Below are 18,552 nucleotides of genomic sequence, written 5' to 3'. Positions count from 1 at the left end.
GACTCCATTTACAGTAACAGGTTTCTTTTTTTTTATCAAACCATGAATAAATTATTCAGCGAGAGCGAGCGAATGATTGAGAAAGAAGAACGATGACTCACGTCTCTTTAATAACATCTTTCTCTCTTTCGGCCTCATCAATAATTCAGACTCCATTATGATCCGGCTTCACCACCTCCCCGTTTGTTTCACAAAGACGTCGAGGGAGCATCTTTACCTATTGCACTAAGACGTGTAGGAAACACTTTACTCAACTTTGTCCACCTGATTGAATGGCCACTTGTGGAAACCAGTAAACGTTTCAAAAGAAGCACAATTTCTGTTTTGCGAGGGTGAAATTAAATCTGATATTGTTCTCTAGAAAGCAAGACGGCTGAATTCAGTCACGACTTTGCTCTGTGGCCCATTAGCGTGATTGCATCTCCATTTTTCATTGTCTGCATGACATTTTCCCCCATTGTGCAGCTTCGCTGTCTTCGCTGTGGGCTTTTTCTATTTGTTCAGTCGTTTGTTGTTTGCTCATTCATCACAAGCAATCTCTATGAGACTAGAGGGTCAAACTTCGAGAGACCAAGGGGAGCGGCGCGCTTCGACATTTTAAAAATCGAATTAGTGAATTTGGTTAAATTGGTACAGGTCACAGCAAAGTGACGTATGAAAGGACAAAGACATTGTTTGTGCTGCTCTGGAAACTTCTGACCAGATCGCTGTGCAAGATGGGGACAGACGGATGAAGAACGCTCAGCAGTGCACGTTTTAAAAGTTTTAAACTTTTGAGAAACGATTGAATCCATCCTTTACGACAGTTATGTGATTATTAGGAGTTGGTTCATGGAGGTAAGCAGTTGGTGGCCCCGTCTGTCCAGTACGAAACCTTTGCAGAACCGGGCGAAACACGATATTTGTTTTCCGCGAAAATTGAAAATGTGCATAAAAAGAGTTGGATTTAAACTGAGCTGCAGGAGTTCCTCCGCGCCTGTAGGTGGCAGCGTTGTGATTCACCTGTCGCTCCAGGGGCCGCTCCACTCCTTCTCCCCCCAGGGGTTCCTCATGCGGATCATGTGCAGCTTCTCCGACTTGAAGAAGGCCAGCAGTCCGTGACCGAGCCGCACTTTCCGTACGTCTGTCACGGCGTAGGCGTGGCCTTTGACCAGCCCGCAGTCCAACCGAGCCTCCATGTCCTCTATCGTGGTCGCCTGGGAAACAGCAAAGCGGCGAGAATTATTCCTTGGAAACAGAAGCTTTTGTGAATCTCCAGAAATATGTAAAAGACGGAGGCTGGCACAGTTTCCTGGGAAATTATAAACAGGTGTTAAAAGGTTTAAAAGAGCACACGGGGAAACATTTCATGTTGCATTATTTTACATTAATCATTTGCTTCTTCTTTGTCGCATACAAAGGATTCATCTTAAATCCTTTCAGTGAGAGAGGCCACAAGTCGTGTGGCCTCTCTCACTGGTGCGTCTTGTAAATAAAAAACATCACACACACACACACACACTGGAAGATTTGTGTGATGGGACACACATTTGAGCAATGCGCCATGTGTAAATGAAAAGCTTTGGAGGGAAAGGGGGAACGAGAGGAGAGTCATTACAGCGTTATCAAAATTGGTTCTTCGATCCAATAATTACGTGTTCGCTGCACTTGCGGCTTTTTTTGTGAGACATTACACCGACTTTTATCCGTGCAACAACTGAGAGCGTGATTCATATGTCAAACAGACAGTTGCACAGACATGACAAATAGATGTACTTCATGGAGTTCTGAAACTTTGTCCAAAGTGGAGCTGTGAGAAGGAATACTGAGTCCGCGTTATCTAAAAATACAAAAGATAATTGATGTATTTCATGGAATCAGTTTTCTCAACGTGTAAATCTCAAGTCAGCATCATTCTAAGCTCTGTGATTGTTTCTTGCCGAAATGCACCCTGGGAGATGTAGTGAACTCCGACCTCGACGTTCTCCTGGTCCTGAGCTTGTATCTCCAACTTTTTATGAAAGAATCAGATCTTTTCTAAAGCAGTTGAACAATCCTTTGTGCTGAGATTCAAACAGCAGAGTGAGAGAGTGAGAGTCAGCTAACGTTGGGAAACATTCATGGGATCCAGGAGTGCCCCAAATAGTTCCTCTTTTATATCCTAATCGTCTTCGGCTCCCTTGAGAACAGGTCTCTCTTTGTTAAAAATGTATTTATTGCATGTCAGGTTGGAGGTTTTCCTCGGTTAGTTTCATGTCAGGTCCAAAGTGAAGACTTCTAGTGGACACTCAGAGCCAGCAGGCTTTTTTCTCATGTTAATTCCCACTGCTTTCCCCCCTTTAGTCTGAGAGTAACAGTAGAACAGCACTTAAGATTCCCTGATCCATGAATCACGCAACTAACAGTAAATACAGGGTCTCCCTGAGGGCAGGCGTAGAATTCATGCATTCCCAGAAAAACTATTTATGAGTGAGAAACACAAGCTAAAGTAATAACAACGGATAAAAGGTGTAAAATGCCTGTTTTTGTATGCTAGTGGATATATTCCCCTCGCTCCCATGCTCAACAATAGTCCCTCCGGTGTAAAAACTCATGCATATAAAAGAGCTGTATCATTTTAAAACTTGAACTGAGCCTGAATCACAATAAGGGATTGTGATCCACTGGCTGGAGCAGGACGTCGGGGAATAGATCGGCATGAGACGCAGGGAACAAGGGCCAAAGTCAAACTCATAAGCAGCGTCCACTTGTTTCCAAGTCGAGGTTTTAATATTAATATTCATTAAGCTCTATTAGAAACACACCAACAATAACCGAGACTTTAAACATGTAATATGTAGATAAGACAACGACGAGAACTATGTTATATACGAGTTGTATAATTACATTATCCCAAACAAATTTCAAACCTAGACAAAGCTGTAAATAAATGAAGGTAATGCAGCGTTTCATCCGGTCGCCTGTGATGGCGTTGTATCCTCCTTTGAGCAGCATCAGCGTTGCAGTAAACTGACCTTTTAGCCACATTTGTACAATAACGTTTTAGATCTTAGTCCGTGTAGTGAAGGCTTCTAGAGCTCGGAAGTCTGCACCTTCAGTTATCAGAGAAACGAGCTAAGCTAACGTTAGCGGCAGCCCGGACAGCGTGCAGAGAACAAGCTGAGCTAACGTTAGCGGCAGCCGGACAGCGTGCAGAGAAACAAGCTGAGCTAACGTTAGCGACAGCCGGACAACGTGCAGAGAAACAGCTGAGCTAATGTTAGCGACAGCCGGACAACGTGCAGAGAAACAAGCTGAGCTAATGTTAGCGACAGCCGGACAACGTGCAGAGAAACAAGCTGAGCTAACGTTAGTGGCGACCGGACAGCGTGTAGAGAAACAAGCTGAGCTAATGTTAGCGACAGCCGGACAGCGTGCAGAGAAACAAGCTGAGCTAATGTTAGTGGCGACCGGACAGCGTGCAGAGAAACAAGCTGAGCTAACGTTAACGGCGGCCGGACAGCGTGCAGAGAAACAAGCTGAGCTAATGTTAGCGACAGCCGGACAACGTGCAGAGAAACAAGCTGAGCTAATGTTAGTGGCGACCGGACAGCGTGCAGAGAAACAAGCTGATGCTAACGTTAACGGCGGCCGGACAGCGTGCAGAGAAACAAGCTGAGCTAACGTTAGCAAGCAGCCGGACAGCGTGCAAAGAAACACTGGTTTTTAACGTGAAACTGCTTTATTCACTGTTTATCTGTTTAAATCACCCGGGCACTTTTGTTTTGGAGGCGTCCTCCGAGGATAATGAGGATCCCAGTAAAAACATCCTGAACGATGAAAAATGGAGGAATCCTCACCGGGAGAAGCCGACTGCAATGACACCAACTCTTTCTTTTGTTATTGTTTTGATTGAGACACCCCTAGTGTCATAATATTACATATTGTGTGTTTAATATTGAATTATAAAACAGTTTTCTCGACACTAAAATGAACTTCGTGTGTCTTTGTTCACTGAAATACATGCGGACAGCTCCCGGTTCTCTTGCATTCAATATGGGTCATTTAATAAGATGCTTTGAATGTGGTGGAACACATTAGTGCTCCCTCTTTTCCCCCTTTTGCTGCCGGTTGTCCCGCCGTTAGTAGATGTGCCTCCCTGTGAGAAGCATCTATAACAATCCAAAGGCTTCGTGCAAACATTCTGGAATGAAAGGAATCCTCAAATTGGACAAATCAGAAGCGCTTCTCATCTGTGTGTACCTCACGTAATCTCAAACACATTACTGCACCGCTTTGAAGAGCCTTTGAAAAACTGCAGAAAGAATTCATGCAGAGGTTTGTCTGTAAAGGAGGCTGAGACACACAGAGAGTCTGCACAAAGTCAACAAGAGACTTTCCATCCCTGGGTTTTAAAATGAGCAGCAGATAACACTCAGACTCTTTAAGGGCTCTGAGGCACACGAGGTCATCTCTGCTGGATTAGACAGAATAATCTTATGGTTTGATGAAATGCTAAAATGTTGTGTGGATGGATCGGCACATCATTCAGGGTCAGACGTTCATGTCTCCTTCAGGTTCAATTCTAATAACTCAATTCAATTCGTCCAATTCTTTGGGTTCTGATTAAAGAACAACACAAGTAATAAAATGCTCCCATCAGTCTCAGCTGTATTTGTGTTCGTGTGCTGGTTAGCGAATGTTAGCATTAAGCTCAAAGCAGCCTCACAAAGCCGCTGACGTGACGATATACTGAGCTTAACCCTAAGATCTGCACAGTTTAATGTTTGTCTCATACACACAGACACCTGTAAGAAAAGCCTGCAGCTCTCAGCTCACCCTGATGGAGCAGCTGATGAGACCGTCTCTGTTGTGGACTTTGAGAACTCTTTCAAACAGCTGGTTTCGGGCCACCTCGTCCGTTGCCATCTGACCCTCCAGCAGGTCCGCGGGCTCTGAAACACCACCCGTGAAATCCACCAGCGCATCGGCCGTGTTTCCCCCGTCCAAGGCCTCGTAGCAGCCGTACACCCTGACGGGAGGAGGAGCAGAGAGTAACACTAATGAGAGCGTTTTATAAACATTATGAAAGTTGTTTTAAGTTTATACTTAAGCAAACAGAAGTGTGCAATAATAAAGATGTGTATATGTGTTGCCGCTGATACTGACTTGGCATAGGCCTTCTCCACCAGGGCGCTCCAGAACTCGTTGCTGTCGTTGGAGTGGCAGTACACCAGCTGGTTGTCTACCGTGGGCAGCCGGTCGTCAATCACCACGTCCACCCACTCTCCAAAGCGCCAGAAGCGGAAGTGGAAAATCCCCGCATACGATTCCGGCTTCTCCGTATCCCACTCCTGCTCCTTCCAGTCGGGAATGACCTGCAGGGGAGGAGGGGGGAGGAAGAAGAGCAGAGGGCAGGTAAGCCAAACAAATAGGCAGTGGCCCACGGAGCATTAATAATGTCAAGGTGGAGTGGGCTGCCAGAGTGAGACAGCGTACCCTCATGTCTGCTGATGCATTTAGGATTAGGGGACACATTTATCACCGTGGCTCTCTCAGTCATAAATCCAGCTGTAATAGGACATGGGTGAGAGGTAATAACTGTAGTGTGTGTGTGTGTGTGTGTGTGTGTGTGTGTGTGTGTGTGTGTGTGTGTGTGTGTGTGTCAGTGCCTGCATTTGCTGTTGTCCAGTAAAACCTCTATAACCCAGCCTCCATTTTGTGAACAGTTTTTAGTATTTTGAGTAAACAACAAACAGCATATTTGTGAAAAATAGCGCCACAGAGCGACAGGGCATCACAGAGCGACACCGAGTGCCGCAGAGCCACAGAGCGCCACAGAGCGACGCAGAGTGACACAGAGCGACGCAGAGCAACACAGTGACGCAGAGTTACACAGAGCGACGCAGAGCAACACAGTGACGCAGAGTTACGCAGAGCGACGCAGAGTTACGCAGAGTGACACAGAGCGACGCAGAGTGACACAGAGCGACGCAGAGCAACACAGTGATGCAGAGTTACGCAGAGTGACACAGAGCGACACAGTGACGCAGAGTTACGCAGAGCGACGCAGAGTTACGCAGAGTGACACAGAGCGACGCAGAGCAACACCGAGTGACGCAGAGTGACAGAGTTACGCAGAGCGACACAGAGTGACGCAGAGTTACGCAGAGTGACGCAGAGCGACACAGAGTGGCGCAGAGCGACACAGAGCATGTTGTGCAGTCAAAGTGAGACATATAATAGATTTCAGAACAAATAATAATAATACTCACATACTTTGTTTAAATATCTCAGTAAGACTACTAAAGCATTGAGTTTGTGTTCGGCTCACGTCCTTCTGTGGGACGAAGCATCTATAAGAAAGCATCGATGTGTGTTAGCTGTGATAAATTAACACATCGGTTATTTGTTATCCCACATCGCAAGTTACAGCCTTTCCAATACTCCTGTGTTGTCATACCTGCAGTCACTACAGTCCTGCTGTGCATATAGTGCCGTGTCAGCCCTGCCAGGTGATTGGTCCCTGAGATCCGTCCGCCTCGCCGGCCGGCCCTTCCTGGTCGTGCAGTTATAGTTACCGTAGTCTTTAGTTCACTGAGCTCGGCATTGTTGTTAAATTTGAATTTAAATTAAAAGTGTTGTTAACGCTGAGGCCCACACGTTTAAATTGTTGTGCACTTAGCGCAGGATTGTAAAGTGTTTTCCGTGCGCATGTGTTTTATTGTTCTCGTCAGTTAAGTGCAGATTAGTCAGACCCTTTCTGTTTGTGTTAGACAGTAAGAGTGAGACGTTTTGGTAATTATTTCTTTTGGCATCACGCGCTGGTCCTTTCCTTTGTTGTTCTCCTCGTCGTTCTTTGTGCATCTCACAGTTATGTTTGCAAACCTTTTCTGAATCGTTCAACTAAACATTCAATGATTTTATCAGAATACTTCGGCGTCATTATGTTGCTTTCCCATGATCCCATAGTGACTCAAGAGCACCTGTTAAACCTCCACCAATAGGAACATGGCATGCAGCAAAAACTGCAAATGATGCAGTGAGCGACACCACATGTGAACTAAGAGACAGCGTTCCAGTGGGTGTCCTTGGAGATGTCATGGTGCGCTAACTGAACAGCAGTTCCTGTCAAACCTCTCTACAGGAGGTGACACTCTGCTGATGGAGAGAATCTGGCCTCTCCAGAGGACCGGCTCTGTGAAGCAGCAACAAGAGGAGGAGGGGGAAGGAAAAACAAAACAAAGCACTGCACCACAGAGTCATTTTGTAATCCTTCGGGAGGCTCTCTCTCCTGCACTCCACCTTAATGCTCACAACCTGACTCTGCACTGTGGATAGTGAGAGAGCGAAGGCTCCATCTATCACAGTTTTTTATCTGGCCCGAGGTTCGCCACGCAGCGCCTGAACTCTGGTAGGTTATTGACCTCACGACTGCCCAGCGGGAACGCGAGCAGAAGGCACCCTGGCTTCCCCTGCGGTAGGTCAATACCCACACCGAGGGGAATAAAGAGGCGTTCCCCTCGCTGCTTCACATACACTGTATATACCAAGTGGAAAATGAATGTATACCAAATGTTACAATTAACTGTCATGACCTGGAGACACACTGTGAAGAGATCAAAGTTCTACGACCAAAACACGGAGAACACCAAGACCGGACAACGGCATGTTGAAGGGACCTGTCAATCACAAGGTAGCCCCGCCCTAAAGCATACGCTGCGTTATCTTCTGTTTCACCCTAAATCAAGCCCATGCTGTGTTGAAGAAGACTGGAGACATAAACTCATAAGGTAAATGTTACTAAGGTAATAAATCAAGAGAGAAGTGGAGTCATCTTCTCGTAGACTTCTATTCAATCGGAATTATTTTTGCAACCACAGGAGTCGTAGCTCCCCCCCCCGCCAAACTGTTGACGTGTTTACATTCACATTGCCGCTCAAGCCTCCTGGACTTTGGTAAAGCAGCACTTCATGTCTGCTATTAGACTCAAAGACCTGTAGCCAAGCAAGAACAAGAGACAAACAAATGTGTGACAAACAGCTCCCTCCGGGCAAACTGTGCCGGGGTTGCAAATGTCATTAGATGTTGTTGCTGAGCACCTCTGTTAATCTGTGTAAGACCTGCCCTCTCCTATCGATGCTACACAGACATGAACACATGCATCCTGCACAAGCCTGCAGGCAGCAGCACAGAGCAGGAGTTACTGGATCGGAGGAGGAGGACAGAGAGAAAGTGAAGACGCTTAGTTTCGACATAGCTGCCGATCTAATTCAGCCTTGCAGATGGTATCGACCCCCCAGCCTGCTGCCATGTGCAGTCCAAGCATGTCTACAGAGTTGGAGCTGCCCTTCCGGCCGGACAGCCAGCTGACGGAGGTGATGCGCCTGCGGGTTCAGTCTCTGCAGCAGCGAGGCCAGAAGAGGCAGGAAGGTGAACACCTGCTGCTGCCCAACGAGGCCGTGTACCGACTGGACTTCTCCAAACAGTCCCTCCGATTCTCGCGGTGGTCGGTGCGTCTCCCCCAGACGGGACGCCTCACCATCACGGCCACCTCGCAGCTCTGGACACCCGACCTCACCAACCTGATGACACGTCAGCTGCTGGAGCCCGTCGGGGCTTTCTGGAGGGCGGCGGGCGACACGATCGTCCAGTGCTACGAAGCCGATGGGCACGAGTTTGGCGAGAGAATCGCAGATCTGGCTACGGTAAGGAAGGTGATGTACTTCCTGTTTGCGTTTGCAGATGGCTGCATCCCTGAGACTGTTAACTGCTCCATCGTCTTCACGGTGGACAGCTGAGACTTCCAACTACAAACTCTTTTTCTGTGCTTGTGTGCGTTTAGTTGAGGAAGTCTTCAATATCCCATCATCTGAACAATCTCTAAGGACAAGACACCACCCTCCTCCTCCTCCTCCTCCTCCTCATTTCACTTCTCTTCTCTACTGAACCTGTTGATCATAAAAGGGTGTTTCTTTGTTTCCTATGATGTTAAATATAGCTAAAGTCAAAAAGGTATATTTGCACTTTCTTAACGTGTGAACACGGCTCGTGTTGAGCAGAAATGTAATCCACCCTGTCGTCCTCTTTGACAAACAGCCGGCCCTGACGGGTTTGGTAGAAGTGAGTCCCGTGTGAGAGAACGGATAGAGACAGTGTGTGTGTGTGTACGTGCTCGAGTATATTCCCCAGTGAACGGGGGAAACAGGTTCCTGCTGCCTCATCCGTCTTGCATGGTGACCCTGACAAACAAGAGCGAGGGGAGGCGTGTGGATTTCATCTCCAAGCCTCCTCCTCCTCCTCCTCCTCGTGAAGACTTCACACTGCAACAGTAACTGTGACTGAATAAGAAGACGCGTGTCAGATGAGGTGTGAGAGAAAAGAAAATAACTGAGATGTCAGGAGGTATTAGACTCTTTTCTTGTTGCTAGAAAGCATGTAACTAACTTGCCTTCTGAACCATTAAACCATTCTCTGATTCAAAAGATGTCAGGAGTCTGAATTAATGTGATCTCGCCTTGAATGCATAAATATCACTTATTACCGAGTGTCCTCTGTCCTTGTGCTTAAAAGGTGACAAAGATACTCTGAGAACTGGAGCTGCAACGACTCGGCGACTAATTGATTGACAGAAAAATAATTGGCAACTCTTTTGATAATTTAAGAATCATTAAAGTCATTTTTCTGCTTTCAGCCTGTGAAACGTGGACGTTTTCTGATGTTTATATCATATTAAGTGAATTTTTATAGATCAAATGATGAGAAAATATTTGTTCTTTTGCAGATTCTGCAGATGAATAGATAATAAAACATAATTAGTTGCAGCCCTACTGCTCACAGAACAACACTGCTGAGTAATTACAAGGATCTAAGGAAGACAACAGCTCTAAAGCGAAATGAAAGGCACTTTTTGCAGGTAATTAACATGTAAAACAACAGCACAAAATAATAATGTTTTGAAGTAGCAGCCCTCGGGTCTCACTGGGGAACAGTTTCTGCTCCTGTGGGATTTGGACCTTTACTTGTTTTGCCTTCACAGGAAGTAAAGCTGCGAGCCAGCGACACGGGAGACTGAACAGACGAACGTCTCTGCACAAAGGCTGCTTTAACACAGACTTCCACTGGTGTTTAGATCCAACAGTCTGGAGCTCTAACTTCCTCCGCTGTGGTCCCATTTCAAACTACAACCCCAGCAGCATTCAGAACGGGTCTCAAGCTAAAGGCCGGGGGGCCAGATTAGGCCTTCAGATCAATCACACGAGGCACCTCTAATGTAGAATAATGGCACTCTCGTATGTGTGCTGTACATATCAAACTACAGCCAGTTAGCTTAGCTTAGCACAAAGACTGGAAAGAGGGGGGAAAGGTAGCCTGGAAATCTTTTTATAAAATCAACCAAAGACTCCCAAACTGCAGCAGTCGCCATGCTGCTCAGTAGATATGGAGTTGGAAACTCTGTGTTTGAAGGATAAAACAAAGCTGGACAAACAGAGAGTACACTAAGATATGTAAGCATGGCCATACTGTGTTTACAGACCGTCACACTGCAGCGTCTCGCTACAGCAGGCCGAGGCTTCTTGTTTCAAATCCCATTAAACCTTGATAATCACTTTGTTTCCTTGTCAGGACACAAGCCAAAGAACATTTCAGCATAATCCTGACATCCGAAACGCTACAGCTCAAACATATATATATATATATATATATATATATATATATATATATATATATATATATATATATATATATATATATATATGTTTGTGAATATGACACCACTCGTCTTGGACTGAAGCTTGCAATAGTGGATTTGCGGTTCCAATTTGAATGCAAAGGTTTATTCCAATCAGTGTGTGAAAGGCTAAATGATAAATGAAGTCGTTTCAGGTCGATCTGTGGTGCACATTCCTCTACAGACTGCAGATATAATGAGCACTGGAAGGAAGAACGTGTGAGGAGATGCATCGTGGAGAGCACAATAAGGATACCGACTTGGGCTGTCGGTATTTATTTAATATTGTAACTACTGGGGGTGTCTGTAAACTTCATTTAAAGCTGTGTGCAGAGCCCTCGTATCCAGTCTTTATGCTAAATGAAGCTAACCGGCAGTAGCTTCACAGTTAATGACACACATGATAACAGTTTAATCTCTCCGTCTGTGTGAGCCCGTTCACTGCCGGCTGAAGCCAGAACATCCGTCGAGCCTTCGTGCTTCCAAGTTCAAACACTTTCTTTAAATAAGAAGTTTAATGAGTTTGATTTGAGTGTTTTCTTTTCCTTTTAGTTTAATCAACAGATGATCAAAGTTTGTTATTGGTGCGTCCGACTGGAAATTGGAAATTCTGCCGACCAAGCATGTTAATCCAGCAGCGGAGTGGTACACTGTAAATCATATAGTGAAGACAGCTCCCACACGCAAACAACAGGCAACAGGCGACAGGCACCAGGCACCAGGCACCAGGCAACAGGCACCAGGCACCAGGCACCAGGCAACAGGCACCAGGCACCAGGCACCAGGCAACAGGCACCAGGCACCAGGCACCAGGCACCAGGCAACAGGCACCAGGCACCAGGCACCAGGCAACAGGCAACAGGCACCAGGCACCAGGCAACAGGCAACAGGTACCAGGCACCAGGCACCAGGCAACAGGCACCAGGCACCAGGCACCAGGCACCAGGCACCAGGCAACAGGCACCAGGCACCAGGCACCAGGCACCAGGCAACAGGCACCAGGCACCAGGCAACAGGCAACAGGCACCAGGCACCAGGCAACAGGCTGACACCACGAGAGCAAAGAGCAAAGAAAACATTGTGAGCATTGGAGACATAGTTACAACATTTAACTCTCATAACTCTACAAGTGGTTGTTTTTAAATGTCTCTTGGTGATTAAACAAACAAGATACGACAAGTTGATTAGAGAACTTTAGAGTTGCTGGTAGAGTTTCACTTTGTGGAGAGAGCCAGGCGAGTCTTAAGCCTTAATGCTAAGCTAGGCTAACCCCGTCCTGACTCCAGCTCAGGTACTGAACACACAGAGTTACAGATGATGTTAGAGGAAATAGACGACAGACAAACACACATACACGCTACATACATACTTACTTTTTGCCACAGAGCCTCTCTGGAGGCCAGGCTGGAGCATGCCGCTACAAACCAGCAGTTCCCCAGCTGGCCCTGATGTAAATCGTGTGCGCTGATGCCATCCACAAACAGGTGAGGATCCTCACACAGCTCCTACACACACACACACACACACACACACACACACACACAGAAGAGTTTAGTGTGTGGCAGCTTTGTCACAACTTGTGCATTTTAAAGTTGATATGATACCCATGGGTGGACTTAAAGGTGATTACAGTAACACGTTTGAGTGTGTACGGTCCACAGTACAAGACTTAGAGCTTAAACGGGTTACCCAGCCACATTCCTGAATCAGAAAAAAGACCATCTGTCCTGATGCACCCACGTATCATGTTCACGATCTTCGGCCCAAGTGTGGGAGCGCTGCATGCATTTACAGAATCACATTTTCTGTGGCTGCTGAGGTTCATTTACTGCCACAATGTTGTACAGACGGACTTTTATTACAGCGAGCACGCTGCTCAATGAGCTGCTCTCGCTCTATCGGACTCATACACCTCACCACACACACACACACACACACACACACACACACACACACACACACACCCTGTGCTTCCTGTGATAGTGTGTGGGATGAATACTACAGGGTGAGGACCATTTACAGAGAGATCCTCTCGTCTGCACACAAAGGCAACACTTCAGCAGAAATGTCACAAATGAGGGAAGCTTTGCAGTTTAAAACAATATCAAGTAAATTAAAATAGTTTTTAATACAAGAAGAATATATATATATATATATATATATATATATATATATATGTGTGTGTGTGTGTGTGTACAGTAAATACTTGGTGTTTGTTTTCTTTTGTACTCATTTGGTCAAAAAGAAAAAGAAAAGTTTAGCAGGAATCAAATGTTCATCAAATGTTAGCAAGCTAGGCTAACTTTCCGATGTCCAAACTGAAGCATGATGGGTATTCCCAAACGTTCAACATCGCCACCTGCGCTGTGTTTGTTGAACCGGGTGAAATCAAAATGTACAGCTCGTCTCCTAGTCAACCGTTGCCATGGGAAAGCGCCTGAAGCTTGGACGCCGTGGAGAAATGGAAAGAAATATGCAAAATAGCTGAAGCATCATATTAGTTTATATTTCCTTCATGGAAATGTTTGACGTATAAAACAAGTAGAAGAGAAAAGTATTATTCAGATTATCAGTGTTAGTGGTAAAACACTTAATAAACCATCACATGCATCAGTGAGGTGACAGCGCAGACGTTTAATATGAAGGTTAACAGAAGCCCAATATAAAATATAGAGCTTCATTTGCTGCAGGTGTGAACAGTCGGTGTGTGTTCTGTGTGTGCGGGTCGATGGGCAGCGCAGACATCACTCAGAGCGCAGCTCGTTATCTTTACACTCTCGCAGCACTCAGTCGGGTCAGGGAAGTAAGAGAGGCAGGAAGATGCACGTGAGCGTTCACTCACGTGACGTACACACAGCGTGTGAATGATTCCACACTTTAACACTTTCAAGTTTCTTGCATCCGCAAAAAAAAAAGAAATCCAGATTTGATTTAATGCACTTTCGTTTACAAACATGCGTCTGATTCTAACTGTTGTTTTAGGATCCTTAACATGAAATGTTTACTTCTGTGTGACTTCTGGCTTTGCAACTTACCAATAACCCGTTTATATTTAAGGCACTTAGCGTTAACCTGTTTCTGGCATTGTGTACATTTAGTTTTTTATTCTACTTTGAACGGAAACTGTTCTAAAAATAATGAAATAAGAGCAAAGCAGCCATGCTTTAATAACTGATACTTTATCTACCTGGGTTGTTTTCTGCTGAACTATAAATATTCATGTGGACGACTTTGCAATCAATGTTTGATAACTATTTCATTTCCACCAGAAAGTAAAATCTTATGAAGTCAGGATACAGTATGTTCTTCCTCTGAGAGCTCCGGTTAAACATTTCCCCCGTGTGTGTGTGTGTGTGTGTGTGTGTCAGCTGCCCCATCCTGCTTTATTCATAAACATCAGTCATGGTAACATCCTTCAAGAGTCATGTGTGTAAGGGTCGATCGTACACACTATGGTGCATGTTCAAATGTGGGTTTAAAACACACACACACACACACACACACACACACACACACACACACACACACACACACACACACACACACACACACACACACACAGAGACAGAGGACACAACCAAGGTCAGTAGTTTGCTGACTCTGCAAAGCTGATTGCTGCAAAAGCAAACTTTTAATCAGAAGCCACTGCAGCCCCCGAGGCCTCCCGCCTCCTGCAGCCCCCCTCACCTCGCAGAGACCAGCACTGAAGCACTTCCTCTCTGCACGTTCAAGTCGGCACGACTACGTGAAGCAATGTTTGGATTCGCGTCGGATCGGTGCCAGAGTTAAGATCTCTCAACACGTTTCCCCCCCCCCTGTCCGCTACCATTGATTGGTGGAGTCTGAACAGCGGAGGGGGCTCCCTGTGGTGGCCTGCCGTCCAGGGATTGGCTCAGATGGAAGAGTAATAGAGTATCGATCCCGGCCCGGCTCTGCAGACACTGAGGTAATGTGAATATTGTGGCTGAGCACAGCCTAATCATTTACCCTGCTACTGAGAACCTTTCAACCAGCTTCACAGCCGTCCGCAGCCCCATCCCTCAGCCCCGTCCGCAGCCCCATCCCGCAGCCCCGTCCCTCAGCCCCATCCGTCAGCCTGCGAGAGGCAGCTGCACGTGCAACACAAGCAGGCGCTGGAGCTAAGACAATACACAAAGTGGAATCTAGCAGTACGACTCCTCAGATCCTTGTACGGCTGTCAACGCACATTCAGCTTGTGTGTGTGTATCCTCAGGGTTTAATAAATACAACATCAAACATTTACAAAACAGACTTATTTGAAAGTTTTAAAGCCTGTTCTTCTTCTTCGGCTGCGTTTCCTGTCGCCACCAAGTGTCAATCTGTGGAAAATGGAGATATTGTCGGCAGGAACACGCATCATGTCACCGCCGATGATCAATGATTTAGGTGATGCACATATTATTTACAAATACAGATTATTAACTTGACATCAGTGCTCTCCTTTTCCCAAATCTAATATCTATAGAGCTGTTTGTGTGGCGTTCAAAGCCTCATCTTTATAAAAAGGATTTCTGCTGCACTAAATACAGTCAATGATATCGAAAACTCTCTGTCAGCTGAAACATTTCCATTGTCTCACAGGATATACCGTCATATCGCCCCACCCTAGTGGAGACAAGACATAAATAAACAAATCAGTGGAAGAGATGCAGGAGGAGGAGGAGGAGGAGGAGGAGGAGGAGGAGGAGGAGGAAGACAGACAGGCTGAGAGACGAAGTGAGACAGACAGAGAGGGGGAGCATTTTATTAGAGCCTGCTCTTTATGCTCGCATGCTCTGCCACTGGGACTTCATTGCAGCAATAAATATCGCCTCGATGCATGTGAGCAAGGATAACACCGAGCACGGGGGGGGGGGGTTAACCCTGTGAACCTTCACCCTGCCACTGATAACACAACCTCTCTGATCGTCACACATCGTGAGGAGAACTTCCCTGACTGTTGATGATGCATCTGCTCTACTGTCGTTCATGTGGAGACATTTCTTCTTTATGTTATGCGTCTGTAATTTCACTTTACGTGTTTGCACTTGAAAGCCTCGTGCACAGAAATCGAACAGAAGTGTAGATGAGATGGAGCTTTTCCTGCAGTAAACATTTTTTACCAGCAGCTCTGAAGAAGAGTGAGGGAGCGGCTGCCTTTTCATGTTGTGTGGGAATAAACCACCAGCGGGGGGGGCGAGTGAGGATCCTCTAGCTCCTGGAGCCTGAGATAAACAAAAACTAACTGTACAAAGTATTATATTTCATATTTGTTTGTATTCTCACAATAATTTACCAGCTGATCTAGATGCACATAAAACAAGGAATGCTAACACATCTTAACAAAGCTACAAGTTAGAGACATTAAATCAAACCTTTTTAATAATATATCTGTGATGATCTCCAACAGATGGAAGTCCTAAGAGACACAAGAAAGGTTGATTCAACCAAGAGAATTGTGCACATTGTTGCTCGTTGTTTCCACGACTGACCCAGTAAAATATGGGAATTATTGCACGACTGGAGAAGTTTCTGTGAACATTTAGTTTCTCTCACATCAAGTGAGTGGGGAGAGTTTTAAATCATTAAGCAGCTACTTAATAAATGGGTATAGAAGGCCTTGGTCCGATGACGAAGGTTCTTCATTAATAAATCATCAAGTGTTCCAGATATGTTTTACATGAATTATTATATCAGTCTAAAAAAGAAATTGCGTGAAGTCAGAGCAAAGGTTTGTGATGTTGAAATCTCTTTCAACTTAAAGTGATTTGTTTTCCGTTTCAGGTTTGATCACGCGAGATGAGAAGAGAGCATCACTTCCATTATGGACTGAAGATTCAGAAGTATGAGATAAAAATGTTAATTCTCTCAGCGAGCTGATCCCCGGAGATGATCTACTGGAGGACTCGAAGCGTCTCCTCGCTGCTACATATCACACGGCTGCTGACAGGCTTTTAAAGAGGTCGACATTTCCCAGTCTTTTGAAGCCAACGCTGAAGTTTATGTCTACATTTGGATATCTATAGAAGTATGCACTACAACTGTGTTTTACAATGTAATACACAGCTCTAAGTATGAGGCATCCCTGCATCAACAAGTCATTCAACACGAGCTAGTAACGTTAGCAGTTAGCATCCGCAGCGAGGTTATATTATGATGCATTCAAGCTCTATTCAGTAAAAATGAGTATCGATGGCACAAGTACTGATATTCAAGTGTACTCTACAGTGTTTCCCCTACCATTGTATTGGGGGGGGGGGGGGCGCCAAATCACAACTCACTTTTCATATTGAACAGGTGTTCTTTTATTAAATAAACTAAACGCTTATGTAATTTATCTAATTTATGTGCAGTGTCTACTGCGTTGCACATTCTCTCCTCTGTTTCGTGAAGGGCAGGGCTCCGCTCCCGACACACACACACACACACACACACACACACACACACACACACACACACACACCTACAGTCAGACACAGAGCGGAGGAAAGGAGAGGAGAGAACTACAAAGTGCAAAAAAGTAAAAAAATCCAACACATTGATGATAAATGGAGCGACGTCGACCCAACGCTCTTAACACACAGCCTGAATCAGCAGCAGTGATGCAGATGTTAGCTCTGCTGCTATCTGTTTATATCACATGACTGTTGTTATGTAATCAAAACATCACGAAATGATCAGAACAAATGGAGCCTTCGTACTAAAATATGATCAAATATATACAAAAGTAAAATCAAATAAAAAACTGAAGAGGAAGCAGATTAACTCAAATGTTGGGATTATATTAGTTTTAATTGAAATTCTGGAATAATGTTGATCTAATCCCACATATATTATGCAAATGATGTGACCATAACGTGGCGTTCACTCGTTTAACCTCGACTGTGCAGAATGACTTATTATGCGATACTTTAAATGCACTTTTCTCAGGAACATTTAGTTTGTTCTGAACATTTCATTCTCTCAAACCCACTCTGTCCCTACGTAGTTTGGTGTTTAACTTTGTCATGCACCCTTCCCCTGAATAAAATACTGCATTGAGAATGATCTTAAAGTAACCACGAGGACGGAGAGGCAGACGCTCAGCAAGTGTTGGAGGAGAACGGAGGATAAAGAGGAAAGTGTTGGTGAAAGTCAGTCGTGGAACTGTACTTGGATTTTGAGGTACTTTACTTATTTGTTTCCATTTCTGCTACTTTGTAAAAAGAATATCAAAGTCGTTCAAATGAAGCTATTCTGCATAAGGAGTGCTTTTACTTTGGGTACTTTCAGTATATTTTGATGTCAATACCTTTTGTACTTTTAGTTCAGTATAACATTTGAATGCAGACTATTCTTACGTACAAGATCTGAGTACTTCTTCCACCTCCAGTAAAGTTCAATTAGTATTTTTGTTGTTTTTGGTGGATTTATTTCAGCTTTTGTTATTAAAGGTCTGCTCACAACAGAAAGCACCACGGGGAAATGCATCAGTGCATCTTCTCTAAATATTTGGTTTCTAGAGACTTGGTGACTTAGTGACACCTCACAGGGCTGGTTAGGGAAACCCTACAGCTGGCGAGCTAACCGCTAACATGCTAACATGCTAACATGCTAACATGCTAGCCAGCCAACAACATATATATATATATGTATATGTATATATATATATATATATATATATATATGTCAAACCTAAAATATATTTAAAAAATGCTGAGATATAAAATGTCCAGGGTTCCTAACCTCCTGACATAAACCACTGTCGGGGAAGACACAGAATGAAAAGGGATACTCCTCCTGCTTTCCCCCCCTTGACTTCTCCCAGTTTTCCATCTGCATGACTGACATCAGCACAGACCAAAACATAATCTGTGTGACCC

The 18,552-nt window shown here is 45.0% G+C and overlaps 2 protein-coding genes across 2 annotated transcripts in view; one reads left to right on the top strand and one right to left on the bottom strand.

Annotated features, from left to right (window-relative positions):
* Positions 1–1,002: 1,002 nt before the first annotated feature.
* Positions 1,003–18,552, bottom strand: part of LOC115005786 (calpain-5-like) — a gene marked incomplete at its 3' end in the record, with an annotated part of 28,825 nt that continues 11,275 nt past the window's right edge. Inside the window, exons 4-7 of the mRNA XM_029427728.1 lie at positions 12,064–12,195; positions 5,128–5,336; positions 4,798–4,990; positions 1,003–1,196 (exon numbers count right to left, since the gene is read on the bottom strand). Of these exons, the coding sequence (XP_029283588.1) occupies positions 1,003–1,196; positions 4,798–4,990; positions 5,128–5,336; positions 12,064–12,195 (728 nt within the window). The remainder of the gene's footprint in view (positions 1,197–4,797; positions 4,991–5,127; positions 5,337–12,063; positions 12,196–18,552) is intronic.
* LOC115005787 (olfactory marker protein-like) lies at positions 8,268–8,759 on the top strand. The gene has a single exon (XM_029427729.1). It carries the CDS (start codon positions 8,271–8,273, stop codon positions 8,757–8,759), a length of 489 nt encoding a protein of 162 aa, XP_029283589.1. The 5' UTR covers positions 8,268–8,270.

This window comes from Cottoperca gobio, unplaced genomic scaffold, assembly GCF_900634415.1.
Source record: "Cottoperca gobio unplaced genomic scaffold, fCotGob3.1 fCotGob3_364arrow_ctg1, whole genome shotgun sequence".
NCBI lineage: Eukaryota > Metazoa > Chordata > Actinopteri > Perciformes > Bovichtidae > Cottoperca > Cottoperca gobio.
This window is presented reverse-complemented; position numbering and strand designations above follow the sequence as displayed.

Excerpts from the sequence above, each read along its gene's own strand:
- LOC115005787 (XM_029427729.1), top strand. The coding sequence starts at position 8,271 with ATGTGCAGTCCAAGCATGTCTACAGAGTTGGAGCTGCCCTTCCGGCCG.